The sequence below is a fragment of the Pygocentrus nattereri genome, chromosome 17 (genome assembly GCF_015220715.1).
Source record: "Pygocentrus nattereri isolate fPygNat1 chromosome 17, fPygNat1.pri, whole genome shotgun sequence".
Classification (NCBI taxonomy): domain Eukaryota; kingdom Metazoa; phylum Chordata; class Actinopteri; order Characiformes; family Serrasalmidae; genus Pygocentrus; species Pygocentrus nattereri.
Window position 1 is genome coordinate 20,760,191 of NC_051227.1, and position 20,681 is coordinate 20,780,871.

General features: G+C 37.3%; 1 protein-coding gene across 1 annotated transcript; it reads left to right on the top strand.

The window, feature by feature from the left end:
• Window positions 1–7,699: 7,699 nt before the first annotated feature.
• chrna10a (cholinergic receptor, nicotinic, alpha 10a) lies at window positions 7,700–17,312 on the top strand. Its single transcript, XM_017707173.2, has 5 exons — window positions 7,700–7,833; window positions 9,321–9,466; window positions 11,280–11,434; window positions 13,643–14,175; window positions 15,530–17,312. The coding sequence occupies exons 1-5, from the start codon at window positions 7,713–7,715 to the stop codon at window positions 16,240–16,242; spliced, it is 1,668 nt and encodes a 555-aa protein (XP_017562662.1). The 5' UTR covers window positions 7,700–7,712; the 3' UTR covers window positions 16,243–17,312.
• The last annotated feature ends 3,369 nt before the right edge of the window (window positions 17,313–20,681 follow it).

Below are 20,681 nucleotides of genomic sequence, written 5' to 3' on the forward strand. Positions count from 1 at the left end.
AGTGAATATGTAGAACGGAAGCCTGAACTTGCGGCCAAGTCATGAGTGTCTAAGGAGTTAAAGTAAATCCTGTAAATATGAATAGAATTGGTAATACAAAACAGTCTGTGATGTACATATGAATCTGCCACTTCATTAAGAAAACATCAGCGGCACTGCTGCATCTGATCCAGTCATATCAGCACAACACACACTAAAACACCATCACCACATCAGTGTCACTGCAGTGCTGAGAATGATCCAAGACCCAAATAATACCTGTGGTGGTCCTGTGGGGGTCACGACTATTGAAGAACAAGGTGAAATGGGGCTAACAAAGTATGCAGAGAAACAGATGGGCTACAGTCTGTAAATGTAGAACTACAAAGTGCCCCTATATTGTAAATAAACCTGATAAAATAGACAATGAGTGTATACACAAGGAGGTGTACTTTTAAATGTTACCAGCTGAGTATAATCAGCTTTTAAATGTAACGCCACCAGTTGCTATTGGTGAGCTACAGATTATTTGATCTCAGAAGAAAAGCATTTTAAGTTATTTTGATGATATATTCTCATGAACTAATTTGAACAGTGACAATGTCATATTGATCTGAAATACACTTACACGTTAATATAGGGCAGCATTTGTAAGGCTACCATAGCCAATAACTGCCAGAAAGCAACATAAATATTTATAAAGTCTTATTCCAACAAATGTCATTTGTTATAAAGGCTACTTTTGTTCATTTTGATGCCATTTCACCACAGCAAGCCTTTATTAATGTATATACAGGTTTCTGTAAGTTGTCACAAAAAGTGTCATCAAAGATGAACAACCACAAAGTATAAGTTTAAAGATGTAGATCCCTTTCAGGCAATGACTTGTCACTGTTACAATGATCGTATGAGGATGTTCCATGATTTGCAATGAAACTCGTATGAATTCTGAAAGGAGCTGAACACTAATTTCCAATAATCTTTGCATTTTCATGTTGAAAGTTTGGTTTACAGTTGCCAGCAGTTTATGTGTCATCAGTTTTGTTATCAAGACTCAATGTTTGTGTTGGTGCATTATTGGGGTAATATTTGCCCTGGCAATCGTTAAACAAACTACTCTAGCTTTGCCTTTCAGGCAGCAGTACAGCCTAGATAAAGCCAGAATTCATTCAGCTGCACTGCGAAGTGAAACTGCATGTGATTCAGATGTTATTGTGAAAGTTCTGATGTCTAAATCCTTCCCTTTCAAGCAGGGGTAAATGTAATAATTCTGTGCACTTCCCTCACACTTAAAAAGATGGGAAGAACCATGAACCCTTAAAGAACCCTTTCCATGATGAAGGGTTCTTTGCATCACGAAAGTTCAAATTGATGCAGGAAAAAGTTTGATTCTATTAAGACAAGCTTAACATCATAGCAATAGAGGAACCCTTTTTGGTGCTAAATGGAACCCTTTTCAAAATGGTTCTATAAAGAACCATCTGCAGCACATTCTCCATCATGATGCAAATGATGCATCATTTTAAAACAGGATTGTTGTAATATTATAAGATAAGAACTTTAAACATTTTTTATGAAAGTCATTGTATGGACTGAAATGATCTCACTATATTGGCAGACGATTTTGCCTGTTTTAAGAATTATTCTTGAAACATGCAGAGTAGCTGCCAGATAGTTTGGTCCAAACTATTGTAGAAGCAAAGTAATGAGTAATGAGATTATGTTTTACAGCAAGCAATTAGCTACTTGTAACGGATTTTTTTTTTTGAGTATTTAACCCAACAATGGAGCTAATGTTACTCATTTCAAGCATAATTTCTTAAAACATGCAAATCTGCCTATAGAAGAAGACAATATCTTTAAATAAAATTACTTGAAATAGGTTGAAAATGTCTAGAAATTAGTCAGATATTATTACAACACTCCAGATGTCTATACTTGCCAAGATTATGTTTTTTCTTCTTCCTTTCTGTATATATAAGCCTTGAAACCTACTCATGAAAGAGAACTCACTGCTTTAATATTGAAGACGGTTATTTAATGGAATGATATTTGTGAAATCTCTTTTGTTATCTTCAGCGTAATGTTGCATGAAATCTACAGCCACCCCTGAACTGCCTTAGAGCCGCACTCAGTCAATGTGTCTGATTTGCCTCAGCCTAATTTGAGAGTGAAATGAAAGGGCCCTGCCTGTCAAAGCTAGTAATGCTATAGCTCAATTCTTAGCCACTGCTTCACCTTCCTTTCTTACTGTAGTCACAAGCACATTTGGTAGTAAAACTAGGTACGGCCTCTGGACAGACACGCACCGGAAATAACTGATAAGCATTCACCTGGATGATACACAGCTGTTCTATTTGTCCTCTTTGGTGCTTTCAGTCTTGAAGTTCATGCTTACAAGAAAAGAAACCGAAAGAAGCTTCAGTCTGGGCCAGATTTCACAATCTAGGCCAAAATGTGCTGCTGACCTGCCAGGCTTTCTTCCTGTTTTCCTTTTTACATTACTTCTGCTTTCTAAAGGTGACCTGTCGGTCATTTCAGCAGTAAGCATCTTCCAAAAGCTGGATGACCATATTTAACACTGATAATCATTAACACCTTTCCTTCAATACTTTTAAAAACAATGTTAAACTGACAAATGAAGAGCAAAGGTAAAATTTGTATATATTGCCCCACAGTGGCCACAGCTCAAAAGTGCTCCTGGGTGACAACAAATCCATAACAAGAAGCTCATCCAGCAATAAATACACACAGTTAAAAACAAAGGCTCCAGGGTTCCCTAAAGAACCTTTCAGTGGATGGTTCTTGTAAATGAAATATATTTTTTTTACATTTACCGAGCCTCCACTTAAAGTAAGAGTTCTAGACCAATTAGACTTTTTATTTGAACTGTATGTCAAAGTCAATAATTCTTCAGGAACCTTAATTCAGTCTGTATTCTCACTGAATTTGCTTTATATTTACATACAGTTATTGTCATAAATATAGGAGAGTATGCATTTTAAACAATGCAAGACTAAAAGCCCTAGGCCAGTATACAACTAGGAATCTAAATGTTTCCACGGTAATCGAATCAGGAATCCTTGAGCTACAGGCACTATCCATGGTGTTTAACTTGTGAGCACATAATTTTAAACTGTATTGCAGGAATATAATAAAGTCATGATTAAGTCAAATTATTCAGAAGCCTCAGTAACTAAATCTGTCTTTTTCTTCCAGTGTTTAGTGTCGCCACCTTTTTCATTTATTTTACAGCTTTCATTCCTATTAAAAGACTTGCCTTCAGTTTTCCAAAGAAATCTGTAATAATATTTATCCACATCTCCAAAGTTCAGTCTTAGATGTTGGTTGTGTTTGCTGCTTTCACAAGCCAAGTAATCCCAAACATATTCAATAATGTTAAGGCCTAGAATTCAGGAGGTTGGTCCATTATTTTGCATTCTGTAACATCTGAGCAGGCAAAGGAGACTGTCGGTATGTGTGATCAATCAGAAATATATCACACTAAATGCAATGTGGAAAGAACACAAGGTAATACCAAGCAGCCACTAAGTACAAATTATTCCTTTGTTATTCAATTTGATCTTATTGTTGACTTGGAGAAACTGCAGAGATTAAGGAGATCTTTCTTTTTTATTTTTCTCTTCATATGGGACTAGCATTCAGCTAGTTTCCACACCTCCAAAGTTCAGTCTTAGAATTTGGGTGCATTTTTAGCTTTTCACAATCCAAATAATCCCAAACATGTTCAATAATGTTAAGTTTTTTTTAATTATTTGTCCAAAAGAAGCTATCTTCATATTTGTCAATATAACTTGAACATGGCAGCTGCTCTTTTTACATTGTGTGAAAATTTCTTGATGGATAGACCAATAGAAAAGCTCCACAATCACTTGGAGTAATGTGACACTTCTTAGAACCTCTTTACATTATCTTACATTAAAAGTTAAGAGCATTGTTGTCTTCTTCTGTATGGTTAGCGTTTTGGTGATGCATGTCTTTATTTTTTTCGGACAGTGACAAAATTTGCATTTTTAGTTCATTTTGTTTTCTCAGTAAAAGCTCCTTGGCAGTCACACATTGTTTCAGACTCGCAGTGCTGAGTTTCGTCTCACAGTGGTAAAAATGGACAGAAACACCTGTGGATTTTTTCTCTCTCTCAAAGATGAAAGCTTTAAATACTGTTTGTATGACTATGACAATCTGGGTGGTCTACCAGGTCTTAAATGGTTGTAGGGAGTCCTGAGTTGTTCTCTGAATCTTTTGTTAATCTCTGAACTAGAGTTTTTGGAACTCATATATTTTTAATTTATTTTGCCTTGGGCTTTCCCTTCCTTATGTAAGTAGAATATTATATATATATATATATATATATATATATATATATATATATATATATATATATATATATATATATATATATCTTCAGAAACATAACCTAAAAATGAATAACTTTTCCATGCCAAAAAAATTGTATAATACATTCTTCTGTTTACATGAAGAACCACGACACACACACACACACACACAAACACACACACACACACACACACACACACACACACACACACACACACACACACACACACACACACACACATTTTCAAAGCCGCGTCTCCCACAGGGTCACGGGAGCGGTGCTGGAGCCTATCCCAGCAGTCATTGGGAGGAAGGTAGGATACACCCTGGACAGGTAAGAACCACGACTCAAATCAATCAAATAAGCCTTAGAATGCATGAATGGTTTTTATGTGTTTAAGAGGCTCTGCTTGTTTTTTTACTGCATAGAACCCTTTTTGCTATAGGCTATGACTGTCATAATTTAATAATAATAATAATAATACATTTTATTTCATGGCGCCTTTCAAAAACCCAAGGTCACCTTACAAAACAGGAAAAAGCAACAATAATAATAAATGTGAATCACCAATCATTTGAATATGTCAAAATGAAACAACACTAAAAGAGTCACGGTAAAACAACAAACCAGTTTAAAGAGAATATGCTTGCTTAAACAGGTATGTTTTCAATAGAGATTTAAAAGAGAGAAGAGATTTAATATCAAACAGGCAACGCCCAACAATTAAGGGATTAAATGCAGCACCCAACCAGTTTCCACCCTCTGCAGGCTGTTGTGATAAAGCTCTAGATGAAAGCTTTAAAGTCTGACATATCATGTTGTACCTGAACATATTGCAGCAACCACTGTTCTATGACTGCTTTTATTTTTGCAGGATGAGAGCCAACATAACGCACTGTTTTTCCATCTTCGTTGTCTGCATGATTTTTGTACCAGGTAATGTTTCAATAGATTCATATTTGATTATTTGAGTTTTGCCTAATATTGAATGACTAAAATAATGATTTTTTGCCTATATATATTTATAGAAGCACATATATTATACTTTATATTCTACATTGTTTATATATGGTGCAAGAAAAGGTATTGATAAAATGCATCAGAAAGAATTATAAGACAGATGCATTACAGATGCTGTTTTATTCCTGAAACTGTGTCTTGATATTTTGTGGATGGTTCTTGTAAGTGAAATATATTTTTTTTACATTTACAGATCCTCCACTTAAAGTAAGAGTTCTAGACCAATTAGACTTTTTTATTTGAACTGTATGTCAAAGTCAATAATTCTTCAGGAACCTTTATTCAGTCTGTATTCTCACTGAATTTGCTTTATATTTAAATACAGTTATTGTCATAAATATAGGAGAGTATGCATTTTAAACAATGCAAGACTAAAAGCCCTAGGCCAGTATACAACTAGGAATCTAAATGTCTCTGTTTCCACGGTAATCGAATCAGGAATCCTTGAGCTACAGGCACTATCCATGGTGTTTAACTTGTGAGCACATAATTTTAAACTGTATTGCAGGAATATAATAAAGTCATGATTAAGTCAAATTATTCAGAAGCCTCAGTAACTAAATCTGTCTTTTTCTTCCAGTGTTTAGTGTCGCCACCTTTTTCATTTATTTTACAGCTTTCATTCCTATTAAAAGACTTGCCTTCAGTTTTCCAAAGAAATCTGTAATAATATTTATCCACATCTCCAAAGTTCAGTCTTAGATGTTGGTTGTGTTTGCTGCTTTCACAAGCCAAGTAATCCCAAACATATTCAATAATGTTAAGGCCTAGAATTCAGGAGGTTGGTCCATTATTTTGCATTCTGTAACATCTGAGCAGGCAAAGGAGACTGTCGGTATGTGTGATCAATCAGAAATATATCACACTAAATGCAATGTGGAAAGAACACAAGGTAATACCAAGCAGCCACTAAGTACAAATTATTCCTTTGTTATTCAATTTGATCTTATTGTTGACTTGGAGAAACTGCAGAGATTAAGGAGATCTTTCTTTTTTATTTTTCTCTTCATATGGGACTAGCATTCAGCTAGTTTCCACACCTCCAAAGTTCAGTCTTTGAATTTGGGTGCATTTTTAGCTTTTCACAATCCAAATAATCCCAAACATGTTCAATAATGTTAAGTTTTTTTTAATTATTTGTCCAAAAGAAGCTATCTTCATATTTGTCAATATAACTTGAACATGGCAGCTGCTCTTTTTACATTGTGTGAAAATTTCTTGATGGATAGACCAATAGAAAAGCTCCACAATCACTTGGAGTAATGTGACACTTCTTAGAACCTCTTTACATTATCTTACATTAAAAGTTAAGAGCATTGTTGTCTTCTTCTGTATGGTTAGCGTTTTGGTGATGCATGTCTTTCTTTTTTTCAGACAGTGACAAAATTTGCATTTTTAGTTCATTTTGTTTTCTCAGTAAAAGCTCCTTGGCAGTCACACATTGTTTCAGACTCGCAGTGCTGAGTTTCGTCTCACAGTGGTAAAAATGGACAGAAACACCTGTGGATTTTTTCTCTCTCTCAAAGATGAAAGCTTTAAATACTGTTTGTATGACTATGACAATCTGGGTGGTCTACCAGGTCTTAAATGGTTGTAGGGAGTCCTGAGTTGTTCTCTGAATCTTTTGTTCTTCAGAAACATAACCTAAAAATGAATAACTTTTCCATGCCAAAAAATTGTATAATACATTCTTCTGTTTACATGAAGAACCCACGACACACACACACACACACACACACACACACACACACACACACACACACACACACACACACACATTTTCAAAGCCGCGTCTCCCACAGGGTCACGGGGGCGGTGCTGGAGCCTATCCCAGCAGTCATTGGGAGGAAGGTAGGATACACCCTGGACAGGTAAGAACCACGACTCAAATCAATCAAATTAGCCTTAGAATGCATGAATGGTTTTTATGTGTTTAAGAGGCTCTGCTTGTTTTTTTACTGCATAGAACCCTTTTTGCTATAGGCTATGACTGTCATAATTTAATAATAATAATAATAATACATTTTATTTCATGGCGCCTTTCAAAAACCCAAGGTCACCTTACAAAACAGGAAAAAGCAACAATAATAATAAATGTGAATCACCAATCATTTGAATACGTCAAAATGAAACAACACTAAAAGAGTCACGGTAAAACAACAAACCAGTTTAAAGAGAATATGCTTGCTTAAACAGGTATGTTTTCAATAGAGATTTAAAAGAGAGAAGAGATTTAATATCAAACAGGCAACGCCCAACAATTCAGGGATTAAATGCAGCACCCAACCAGTTTCCACCCTCTGCAGGCTGTTGTGATAAAGCTCTAGATGAAAGCTTTAAAGTCTGACATATCATGTTGTACCTGAACATATTGCAGCAACCACTGTTCTATGACTGCTTTTATTTTTGCAGGATGAGAGCCAACATAACGCACTGTTTTTCCATCTTCGTTGTCTGCATGATTTTTGTACCAGGTAATGTTTCAATAGATTCATATTTGATTATTTGAGTTTTGCCTAATATTGAATGACTAAAATAATGATTTTTTGCCTATATATATTTATAGATGCACATATATTATACTTTATATTCTACATTGTTTATATATGGTGCAAGAAAAAGGTATTGATAAAATGCATCAGAAAGAATTATAAGACAGATGCATTACAGATGCTGTTTTATTCCTGAAACTGTGTCTTGATATTTTGTATATTTATTTATTTATTGACAAATATATGCATAACTTCATCATAGACTACAGTTTAAATACATATGGCTTCTTAATGAGTAGAAATTAAAACATGTGTCCTGTGAAACCGCACTGTTCATTTCTTGTTAAAAATGTGGATTTTTACTCATACTTATGTTTCTTAGTATTTGACAACTCTGAGCTCAGGTTATTGGGGTGTTTAGGGAGCGCAAAGCATCTTGCGACTGTTCTTAATGTCCCTTGCAGTGCATAACTGAAACAGCTTAACAATAACAGCATCTCATAAACTCAGGTCCTTAAAGATAACAGATAAAGTTAAAGATAAAGACCTTCTGTTAGACCCTTTGCAAACTATTTAAAGGGAAATATTTCATTTTCATACTTTGCCCAATAAGTTATTGGCTTAAAGTTAATGTGGTTTGAAAAAACAGTCATTTTACCTATTTGATTTTACTTTTAGTACATTCATCATTCAAGTACAACATTACATTTGTCAGATGTTTCATTTTCTCGGTTTTCTTTGTTGTGACAGACAACAACAACTGTTCCATGGATTAGGTGGTCAGTGATACAGGCCAGCTTAATTTCAGTTTTAGGCATGGGGTAGGGGGGTGGATGCATGACATCTGTCCATCCTCTTAATAGCAGATTTACCCAATCTCTTCTTTTCTGTTGCCTCAGATGGGTAATCTAGCAGGAAATCTCCTTTCTCTGTCTTTATGGGCTATGGCATGAAGCATGTGCACATTTTCACAAAGGAGGTCTTTGCACATGCTCTGAATGTTAGACAAGACTGGTTTAAAGTCATTCAGTTAGCACTGAGATGCCAATCTCTAGTCTGTGCTGTTCACTATTGTATTTCTCACTAGTTTCTGACCACAGGACTGCTGTTCATTGGATATTTTTGATTGGTAGAATACTCTCAACCCAGAGGTGACTGTGGTGTGTTTAAACCCAGCAATGCTGTTGTACCTGTTACAGCACAACACACACACCATGTCAGTGTCACTGCTGTTCTGAGAGTGATCCACTTTCTTAACAATATCTGGTCAGCAGTGGTCCTGTCGTTGCTTCTTTCCACTGATGGGAAGGATTGCAAAACCTAAAGGTTTGCAATGACAGTAGGCCTCTTATAGACTATTATGCTATTGTCAAGAGTCATCATATTTAAATGCCATGATGGACATATATGCATAGTCTGTCTCTTTTTCCCCTCTTCTATTTCCCTGTCTGTCTCTTTGTCTGTTCCAGCTTGCAGGGGAGCTCATGGGAAGTACGCGCAGAGGCTACTGAACGACTTGTTTAGAAACTACACCAGTGCGCTGAGGCCAGTGGAGAACACCAATGACATCTTAAACGTCACACTACAGATTACGCTTTCCCAAATAATCGACATGGTAATGCTGTTTCTTGTCATCACTGTCACATTCAAAACTAATAACTTTAATTTTCAAGATACCTGTTTAAATTAGGACTTCAAGGATCTACAGAAGATGGGACTTCTGACAATTGTGTGAGACCTGGCAGACCACTAAGCCCTTATTGCAAAAAGAAATAGACATGAAAGAACAAACAAAGAATCCACCCCAGAGTCCAGACCTCAACATCATTGAACATGTTAGGGATTACCTGGATCATGAGAAGCAAAACAGCAACCAACTTCTATGGCTGAATTTCGAAGGTGTGGGAAAATACATCACAGATTTCATTGAAAAACTGAAAACAAGTCCCACATGAAGATAAACAAAAGTATAAAAGAGACCTCTGTTTCCTCTGTAGTTTCTCCTGGTCAACAATGAGATCAGATGGATCAGAAGTCACTTGTACTTAGCGGCCGCTTGGTATTACCTTGTGTTTTTCCACCTTTCATTTCCTTTAATTTATTTCTGTTCTTTGATCAAACATGCAGACAGCCTCCTTTGCCTGCTCAGATAATATTGCATGATGGGCAAAGAAGAGCTATTTATACACAGATAGGGAACAAGGGACAGCTGGGAACAATAAGAACAGAGAGGGGTCACAGACTGTCCACAGAGGATACTGATGACACAGGCAGTGGAGATTGGGTGTCAACTTGAGTCAGACACAGACAAATGTGGAAATAATGTGACAGTATATGAACTTTAAACATTCTCCTTCTCCTGTAGTTGCTATGAGAGTGGTGATATCAGTCAGGCCCCTCAGCCTATCAGGAAAGCATCGCATTTGCATTCTCTTTCTGTAAATAAGCAGAGAAATAAACATTATACTTTTAATGCTCAGTCCAAAAGCTTTCTGAGCAGCACTTAGCATAGACACAAGCAGCAAAATGAAAGCAATGTTATGCTCCTCTTAAGTGGTTTGATTACTAAGTTCCATTAGCACTTGTTACTCTGCCTGTGATCTGCAACACCTAATTTAATTATTGGCTTTTATACTGAGCCACAGAAAGGCTTACTGGGTAATTAAATTAGATGCTGTTGAGGTTGGCTGTACCAAGAACAAATGGAAAAAAATATATATATATACATATATATACACACACACACACATACATACAATGACTGGCCACTCTCTCTGCATACTTCATTAAACCCCTTTTACCCTGTTGTTCAATGGTCAGGACCCCCATAAGACCACCACAAAACAGGTATTATCCAAGTGTTGGATCATTCTCTGCACTGTGCAGTCACACTGATGTGGTGGTATGTCAGTGTGTGTTGCACTGGTAAGAGTGGATCAGACACAGCGGTGTTGCTGGAGTTTTTAAACACTGTGTCCACTCACTGTCCACTCTATTACACTAACCTACCCTGTTTATCCACCTTGTAGATGTAAAATCAGAGACAATAGTGTTACTGCAGTGCTGAAAATGATCAACCATCCAAATAATGCCTGCACTGTGGTGGTCCTATGAGGGTCCTGTCCATTAAAGAATAGGGTGAAAGGGGGCTAAAAAAGTAAGTAGAGAACAAATGGACTACAGTCTGTAATTGTAGAACTACAACATGCACCATTGTAGTTTGTATGAAGCTAATAAAACGGACAATGTGCATAGAAACAAGGAGGTGTATTTCATGAAGTGGCCGGTCGGTTTATGTAAGAAATGCTATTCAAAGTTCACTTCTACTGTGCACATAGCTCCAAACTGAATTGACTTCAGTTACTACCGAGGCTGTACTGACACTCAAGAGAATTTCTGAGAACGCTGTTGGTTCCCCTGTGTTGCAGGATGAGCGTAACCAGATTCTGACAGCATATTTGTGGATTCGGCAGGTGTGGAATGATACATACCTGACCTGGAATAAAGATGATTATGATGGACTCGATACCATCCGTATACCTGGTAGTTATGTATGGAGACCTGATATTGTCCTATATAACAAGTAGGTAGGCATGGTGTTGGGTTCATCTTTTTTTGTAACGACACTACCTTTCACTCTGTGGAGGCACAAGCTGAACACTTGAATATACTGTTTGCCAACAAGTGTTCAGACTACTCTTGTTTTCTGCTTTTTATGTCAAAAACATCTGCTGAAAAGGCATGAAAAGTTTGCATTCAGGTTCGGATATAATTTTTAAAATAGGGCCTGAAAATTTTGTTTAAAATAAAAGAGTTTGATTCAGAATGTAAACATCCAAAATGTTTCAAAATGTACCATTCACCTCCCAGTCCATATGGTCTATATAGAAAATAAGAAGTAGATGGTAGAGAATATGTTCTTTTATATAGGTAGGTTATTTTATTATTATAATCAGGGTCATTGTAATGTGTGATTAAGTGTTCATGTTCTGGCAGAATGCTCGAAAACATCCCGTTTTGAATTTAAGGAGTGTTTCAGGCTGGCCTAACTTTAAAGTGAAGCACAACAGAGCACAGCTAATCAGAACTGAAGTCATATATGTATATCATTCTTAAAGGTGATCTATTTAATTTGAAGGCTTCGACAGCCCTATTCAAGTTGGATTAGTTAGATTCACCACATGAGGTCCAGTAATATAATTTGTAAGGGATTTGACTGGCTGATTCATATGAAATAAAGTATCTGTGTAACTTTCTCCTATTACCTCAGATATCACAGATTGAACCATCACAGCCTGGGCCTTTACTTCAGCATAAAATTGAAACTAAACACATCCAAACAAACACACAGCAAAAATAACTCTTAGTTAATGTTACATACAGTAATTCTAAGCTTGTAATATGGACTCATTAAACTTAGCAAAAGCAACCCAACAGGACAGCAATTACACTGCATTGTGAGAGATGTTTTCATTCTAATTAGGCCATCAGCAAAAGCGTTGTAGATTATAGAAGCCCTGTTTTGAACTTGAGAAAGAAGGAACTGAGCCAAGTCAAACTCCTTTTCAGCTGTTAACCTTGTCTCCCAGTCACCAAAAGTAGAGATGCCAATTATTAATTTGCTATTATTTTATCGTGAGCTAAATTCAAACAGGACTACTATTACCAAACAAGCTCCAATTTGTGTGGATGTATTACGTTGCAAACTTGTAAAGACTATGAACATGACAGATTATCAGTCAGTAATCACTCAAATTACTGTACCTCCCTAGGAAATCTAATCCAACTTGAATGAGACTTAAGACTGTTTTTGGTGGATGAAATCACACAAATGTTGCAAGCTGAACTCAGGGGAAGAAAATATGAGATTTTAAGAACACTATAATGTATGGGCCCTTTAAGTGTGATGATACATGAAGCTTCTTTGGAACCTTTCGGCAATTTGTGTTTGTTTTTAGACAACATAAACTGCAGAAACAAAATGATGGCATAACACCATTCTTGTGCCTTCGCCCCTTTAATAACAATTCACTTGCACTATTTGTCTTGCGGGAGGACTGTGAGTATGTTTTTTTTTTTTTTTATCATTTTCTGATGCCACACACTTCTAAAAATAAGGTAGAGTGATGCCAAAGGAGAACCATGTTTGGTTTCCTAAAGGACTTTTCAGTTAATGGTTGTTTAAAGAAGCATATGAGAAATCGAAAGAGTCCTTTCACAGTTTAAAGAACTTCCTCATAATCCATTCATCCATCCATTTTCTAAGCCTTCTCCGGCAGGGTCGCGGGGGGGTGCTGGAGCCTATCCCAGCAGTCTTCGGGCGAAAGGCACGATACACCCTGGACAGGTCGCCAGTCCATCGCAGGGCAGACAGACAGACACAGACAGTCACTCACACACTCAAACCTAGGGGCAATTTAGCATGTCCAATTGGCCTGACTGCATGTCTTTGGACTGTGGGAGGAAACCGGAGAACCCAGAGGAAACCCACGCAGACACGGGGAGAACATGCAAACTCCACACAGAGAGGACCCTGGTCACCCGGCCGGGGAATCGAACCCAGGCACTTCCTCATAATATAAAAGTTTTATAAACCAATTGGCAACAATTTTCCTTTAAAACCAAGTGCCTAAGGCAAGAACTATTTAGGAACGAGTGCAGCATTATAGAATGAGGAACTGTTCCTTTCTGCTGAAGAGTAAATATGTTTTTGAATATTAATTTCCCTCCATTACAGATGCTCAAAATACATGATTTGTCATTTCCCAGCAGTCTCTGCTCTTTGTTTCAGTGCGGATGACCATTTCACAGGAACCATGGACACCAATGTAGTGATCCGTCAAGATGGCCAGATTATGTGGGATTCTCCCATCATCACAAAAAGCTCCTGCAAGGTAGACGTATCCTTTTTCCCCTTTGATGCCCAGCAGTGTCGTCTGACCTACGGCTCCTGGACCTATAATGGCAGACAGCTGGACATTCTCAATGCCTTGGATAGTGCAGACCTGGCTGACCTGGTGGATAATGTAGAATGGGAGGTGCTGGGGATGCCGGCAAAGAGGAATATGGTCCAGTACGGTTGCTGTGCTGACCCCTACCCAGATGTTACCTACACACTAATGCTAAAGAGAAGAGCCACCTTCTATGTGTTTAATCTGCTGATTCCCTGCGTGATGATCTCGTTCCTTGCCCCTCTGGGCTTCTACCTGCCTTCTGATTCTGGAGAGAAAGTGTCTCTGGGTGTCACTGTGATGTTGGCGCTCACTGTCTTTCAGCTGCTGGTGGCAGAGATTATGCCCCCGTCTGAGAATGTGCCACTTATAGGTGAGTTAAAGGACTAAATGCTTAAAGTGATTGTGAGCAAATATCTTCTGTAATTCCACTCAGAGTGATTTTTAACCCCTTTACATTCACAAACCTGCTGGGTGGTCCATTCTTCCTCAGTTTCATGACTTAATACGTGAGTCATTTAGTACTGGTTTCTATGTAGTTACCATAACAGGCCTTATGATGTTGACAGCCAAGTTTACCTCTTTGAACGCTAGTGCCATTGGGATTTTCCCCTCTTTTTAAATGTTAGATTAAGTACATTTACATTCTTTATCAACAGTTTCAATTCTGCCTTTTTTGTAATCATTTGAATGTCATAAAATGATGAAAGGATGAGAAAAATGTAAAAAATTGTCTTTTCATTTTTTAACAAGATTATATTCATAAACATAATTATTCATCAAAATCAAATGTTAATGATAAATCATCTGGTCTGTGTACAAACACAAACGTGGTATGGACTGAAAGCTTAGAATCAGCATTTTTGACAGAATGTATCCTCTTCTATCAATGAGTAATGAGTGAGAAATAATGCACATATAGTACTATACAAAAATCAGAGACCATGCCATATTTATGTAATTTCAAATCAATTAAAATAGCAATTCAGGAGATAATTAGTTATAAGTTATCTTATTATCTTAAGATTATTCAGTGAAGGAGAAAGTCAAGGATAAAAATTGACAAAACAAGAGTTTCCAAAATGTAAAAGTTTAGAAGAAAATGGCACTCCTAACAACCATGCTAGACCTGGTAGACCACCAAAACTGTCACCATAAGATAAACAGAAATGAAAGCTTACATCTTTGAGAGAGGGGAGAAAATCAAGTTGCTTCAGATCTGAAAACATTCACAGCTGTTCCGTCCATCCTTCCACTGTGAGAAGACAACTCAACACCATGAGTCTGAAAGGATGTGTAGCTGTCAAGAGGCCCTTGCTGAGAAAAGTGCAGAACAATAGACTGAGCACCCCAGAGTCCAGACCTCAGCATCACTTAACATGTTTGTGAATCATGAGAAGCAGAAAATACAACCAAATTACAACCAAAATTCCTGCAGATTTCTTTGAAAAACTGAATGGAAGCTGCAATAAAGGGAAAGAGTGTCCACACTAAATACTGAAAAAAATACAAATGATATCTGACTGACTGGAAAGGGAGTCCAATTACAACAGTTTTTGTTTTCCCTGGTGATAATTATGACTTCTAAGGGTTAAGGGGTTCATGCTTTTTTTTAACAGTCCTTTCAAATTATACATAAATGTATTTTTACTGTAAAATAACTTTACTTGGTTGCATGCTTTTGTTACATATTCATATAGTATTGTATATTCTCATACCATCTACAGGGAAATATTACATAGCCACTATGACCATGATAACTGCCTCCACGGCTCTCACTATCTTTATCATGAACTTCCACCACTGTGGCCCAGAGGCAAAGCCTGTGCCTAAATGGGCTAAGAAGTTCATCCTGCAGTATTTGGCCAGGATCTGTTTTGTCTATGAAGTCGGTGAGAACTGCATGAACCCACAGCCTGAGAAACCTGACCCTCCACCTGAGCAGCAGCCACAGTACATGAATGGACAAGCAGGGAAAGATGACCTTGTCTTCAAATTTGACAGAGGTCAGGACAACATGTCCCCGAAGATCCGAGAGGAAAAAGAGGACATGTCTCAGATTATGTCTCCAACATGTTCGATGGGCAAAAACCCCACCAATCACTACAGTGTGTGGAAGAATGGAGTATTCCTGAGTCTGGATGGTGGAGATGGTGCATCCTTGGTAGGTGGAGGAGTGAAGGACAGTGATAGGGCAGGAGAACTGGGAGACGGAGGCAGACGGAGGGATGCTGGAGAAAACAGGCAGCACATGACTGAAGAGCAGCATCACTTTAGAAATGTTGAATACATCGCTAACTGCTATCGAGACCAGAGGGCCACTCAGAAACGCGCAGGAGAGTGGAAGAAAGTAGCCAAAGTGCTGGACCGCTTCTTCATGTGGATCTTTTTTATAATGGTGTTCTTTATGAGTCTGCTTATCATGTGCAAGGCCATCTGAGCCTGCTTAGTCTTTTAGTCATGATGCTAAGAGACTGAACGCCAAGTATTTTCACCAAGATGGCACACTGAAAGAGGACAGCTGAAGACAGTGTTGCAAAAAAGCTTTTATTTGCATTTATTTCATATGTACTACATGCCTATATGTCTGAACTTTTCCATATAGTCTCAGTAATTTATTATGTTGAGCTACATCTTACCTGTTTATCCACTGTAAAAACCTTCTGCATAGGTTTACTTTAGTCAACTTACATTTCTTAGAACTGCATCTAAGTTTAAGTTGTGTTTACTCAGAAAAAAAAATCCTTAGCTTTTATAAAAGCTAAAATTGCTTAATTTTCAATGTTACTCAGTTCTTCTTTCAGTTTAGTCTGTGCCGGTTCTCTCATGGACTACCACCCCCACTATCACACAAGGAGCTTCCTCACTTAGTACTGCATCTAAGTTAAGTTTAACAAAATACTGTTTATGTTGAGCTTACTTAGAAACACAGTGAATGTGATCACATTACTCATTATCAACTGAAATCACTTAAATCTTTTTCATTTTTACTCAGTTCATGCACCAATTTAACCACTGAAATCTGAAATCTGAAAAACTGAAATCACTTAAATCTTTTTCATTTTTACTCAGTTCATGCACCAATTTAACCACTGAAATCTGAAATCTGAAATCTGAAAAACTGAAGTCACTTAAATCTTTTTCATTTTTACTCAGTTCATGCACCAATTTAGCCACTGCTACGATGCTTTTTTTTGCACGACTGTATAAATGTTAATCTCTACAAATGTTCATATCTTTCCATAATATCCTCTATATAATAGTTATTATATGTCTCCTCAGACCTACACACATCTCAATAGCTCTTTAGCTTTCACTTTATTCTTATATCTTATTCTATTTATTGCATTTTTGTTGCATTTTTCCCTTAGTTAAATATTTATCAATAATCTGTGTGCTTGTCTTGACTGTTCAGTATGTTACATGTCATACATGTGTGCACTCACCAAGACAAATTCCTTGTACGTGTAACATACTTTGTGAAATAAAATGATCTGATTCTGATTCTAATGATGCTGATTCTGATTCTTACTCATAGGCCATGACTCCCCCTATCACACAGTGCCCCCAGCCTGAGGTGGGCTGAGAGCTTCGCCCTCTGACTTCTGATCCTGATGGCTGTGGTTTCAGTAGGATTCGAATGTATAAGGCACAAATATCTGCTGACAAGTGTTGTTCAAGCTTAAATATATTAATTCAAAGTTCATCATTCACATGATTTATGAAAACTAATTTTGCAAGTGGAAAAAGTATGTTTTTATTTATGCTCTTACTGAGAAAACAGGCATCTATGATTGTCTATATAGATAATCACAGAATTTCTGTCTCAAGTGTCAATAAATAAAAATGAAATCAATACCAAATCTTTGACATGTCCAGATGTATATCGGTTTCCATAGCTCAAAACAGACTAATTGAGTGTGTATATATATATATATATATATATATATATATAAAATAAAAATTGTTGAGATATTTGAGATATTTTCACATAAAAATTTGAATGTGCAAATATTCAAATATGACACCAGGATAACATACATAAAACTAACTGTTTCATCCATAACAGTTAAGTTTTAACCTGAAAATTAAAGGGGAAAAAAGTTTAACCAATAAAATGTATCCACTGAACATGTGTGTCCCAAAACACATCTATACAGTAAGTGTGGTGTAGATGTATCAATACATTGAGCACAGCTGGTGGTGATGCATGTTTTTTCTGCATACATATTCACTAAGCACATGAACAGATTAACCCTGTCTCAGGGCCCATGGGCCAATCAGCTCATGAGCTGCTAAGCTGGACTCAGCTGATGAGAGCAGCATATATCTCATATTTTATACATTACTGAATTTCCCTCTTAATGGAAAGATGGTCATCTTTGGTAGCCTGGTTGTACTAGTAAAAGCTTATATCTCTGGGCAGTTGCAACAGCACTTCAGCAGTTTCTGTTTTACTGCTAGATTTAACAGTGTGTAAAGAAACAGTGGTGAATATGAGGTTAGATCGGGCCCTAGTGAAAGCATGTTTTAGCAATTTTGCGTCTAAACGCTAAATGAATCAAGCAGTGCTTTGCTTTTTCAGCCTCTCCTCACTGATCCCTGAATCAAAGATAATAATGATGGAAAAAATGTGTGAATGTATTTGATTGTATATCATTTTAAAGGGCCCATTACATGGAACTAATTTTTCTCACTTTCTCACTTTTTTCTCACAAAGTAAATGAGTTTGATGTACAGTAGCATGTAAACATTGTTTTAAAAAATACAATTCAATCCCCAGTCCATAGATGGAAACTCAGCTGCAAAAATGGCCTCTTTTGAATGAACTTTTTTTGTGATGTCACAAAGAGCAATGTTTTTAGCAACAGAGTTGTTTAGGTCACAGTGTCACAGCCGCTGAATGAAAAGCTGCTCAGTGGTGATGACAGATGACAGTTCTCATCTACAAAGTCTGACCAAATCAGCTGTCGGTCAAATGTGATCGTAAAAGTATCCATTTTCTGTTTGTGCGCAAAGCAAAAAGTAAAAACGTTCAAATGACTTGAGCGTCTCCTACAGCTGTAAAAGTCATTGCATAGCAATGGTGTCTCAGCAGAGTGATACAGTGTTTGTGAAAAAAAATGTGCTGTTATGGCGAAATATCAGCACAGTTAGAACGCTTCTCAACCAATCAGCTTGCGTGGCCAGAACTAACTGTGGTATAATTACATACATCTACATATTTAGCCTGCAGCAGTTGAGCTCTGCCCATTACTTTGAAGTCATATGGAGTGTTTGAGACCAGACTGCTTTTTGAAAGAAGTACAGTACAGGCAACCACTCGTAACAGAGCTCTTTTAAATTAAGGCACAGTAATAAAAAAAATTCTAAAGCATACAGAGAGGTTTGAAAGTGATCATGTAACTATTGAACGATGTTTTGTGCATGTAAAAATAAATAAATTTTAAAAAGGTAAAATGTAAGATAAGATAAGATAATCCTTTATTAGTCCCACAGTGGGGAAATTCACAGTATTACAGCAGCAGCAGAGTAACAGGAATAAGGCACTCAGAGACTAATAGAAACAGGAAACAGTACAAACATTATAAACATAAATAATACAAATTAAAGTTAAATCTCTAGACTATTTACAACAAAATAAGAATAATAATAAGAGTTGCATAAGATCTGTATTGCACTTATGAACATATTGCACAATGAAAATTATTTGCATTCTGAAAGTGTGTATATTATATGTATATTATAATAACCTCTTTTTCTTCCCTCCCACTCTGTTCTCTCTCTCTGTCTCTCTCGCATGCGTCGAGATGTTCGGTTGGCCTGTCTGGAGGTGCCGATTCGTGTTTGCAGCACTCTGGAATCGGCCCTGTCCCGCTCAACAGGGATTAACACAACCCTTCTAACCTATCTTTCTTCCCTCCCACTCCGTTCTCTCTCTCTATCTCTCTCACATGTGTCGAGATGCCCCGTTGGCCTGTCTGGAGGTGCCCCATTCGTGGTTCCAGCGTTCCAGCCATCTTTTTGCACTCTCTTTGTACTGTTGTTCTTGTTTCTGTTCTGTTTCTTCTGTGCGGGTCGACCCACGGGGGTTGGGTTCCTCGGACTGAGCCTTGGTCCCTTCTAAGGTTTCTTCCTCTTAAAGGGAGTTTTTCCTTACCACTGTAGTCACCACAAAATTGGCTTCACTGTGGTGATGCTCATAAGAGGCGTGGACCTGTTTTTTCTGTAAAGCTGCTTTGTGACAACCTTGTTGTAAAAAGCGCTATATAAATAAACTTGAATTGAACTTGAATTGAATATGTGTGTGTATATTGTATGTTTGTATGGTCTACTGGGAGCAGTGCTGGTTGATGTAAAATATAAAAGAAATGTAAAATATAAAAGTAAGAAGGAAGCAAAAAGAGAAAAGTAAGGGGATGAAAAAGCAGAGAATGCTTTTAAGCAGTACAGCTGATACAAAAAGCTGCACACATGAGCAATAATTGGTGGTATTATGCGTTCATAACTACCAAAAACCAAGCAGTTTTCACAACTGGTTTCAGAGAGAGAACGAAAAATAGGTGGAGGGTGAATTTTCAGCACCCTGGATGACAATCAACAGGCCTGGAATGGTGCAGGTTTTCTGAACAGCTGCCCATCCTGTGCGGTCTTGGAGTCCCCATCCACCCATCCCCCCCCTGTGTTGTCACTCGGATTTTTCTGTGAAGGTGCTTTGTAACAACGCCTGTTGTAAAAAACACTCTGATGATATACAAACGATACTCAGAGGTCCAGACATTTAAAAATGACAAGATCCTAATTCAATTAGTTGTTGGCTGTGCAGGTCTTTGCCTTTGGGATCTAACCGCTTGGTTTGTACTGGCCCAGAGTTCCCCT

What these genes read in the sequence shown, in the direction of transcription:
- chrna10a (XM_017707173.2), top strand. Translation starts at nt 7,713, where the DNA reads ATGTTGTACCTGAACATATTGCAGCAACCACTGTTCTATGACTGCTTT. An exon ending in GATATTGTCCTATATAACAA is followed by an intron (nt 11,435 to 13,642) that starts GTAGGTAGGCAT and finishes TCTTTGTTTCAG; the next exon opens with TGCGGATGACCATTTCACAG. An exon ending in TGAGAATGTGCCACTTATAG is followed by an intron (nt 14,176 to 15,529) that starts GTGAGTTAAAGG and finishes TACCATCTACAG; the next exon opens with GGAAATATTACATAGCCACT.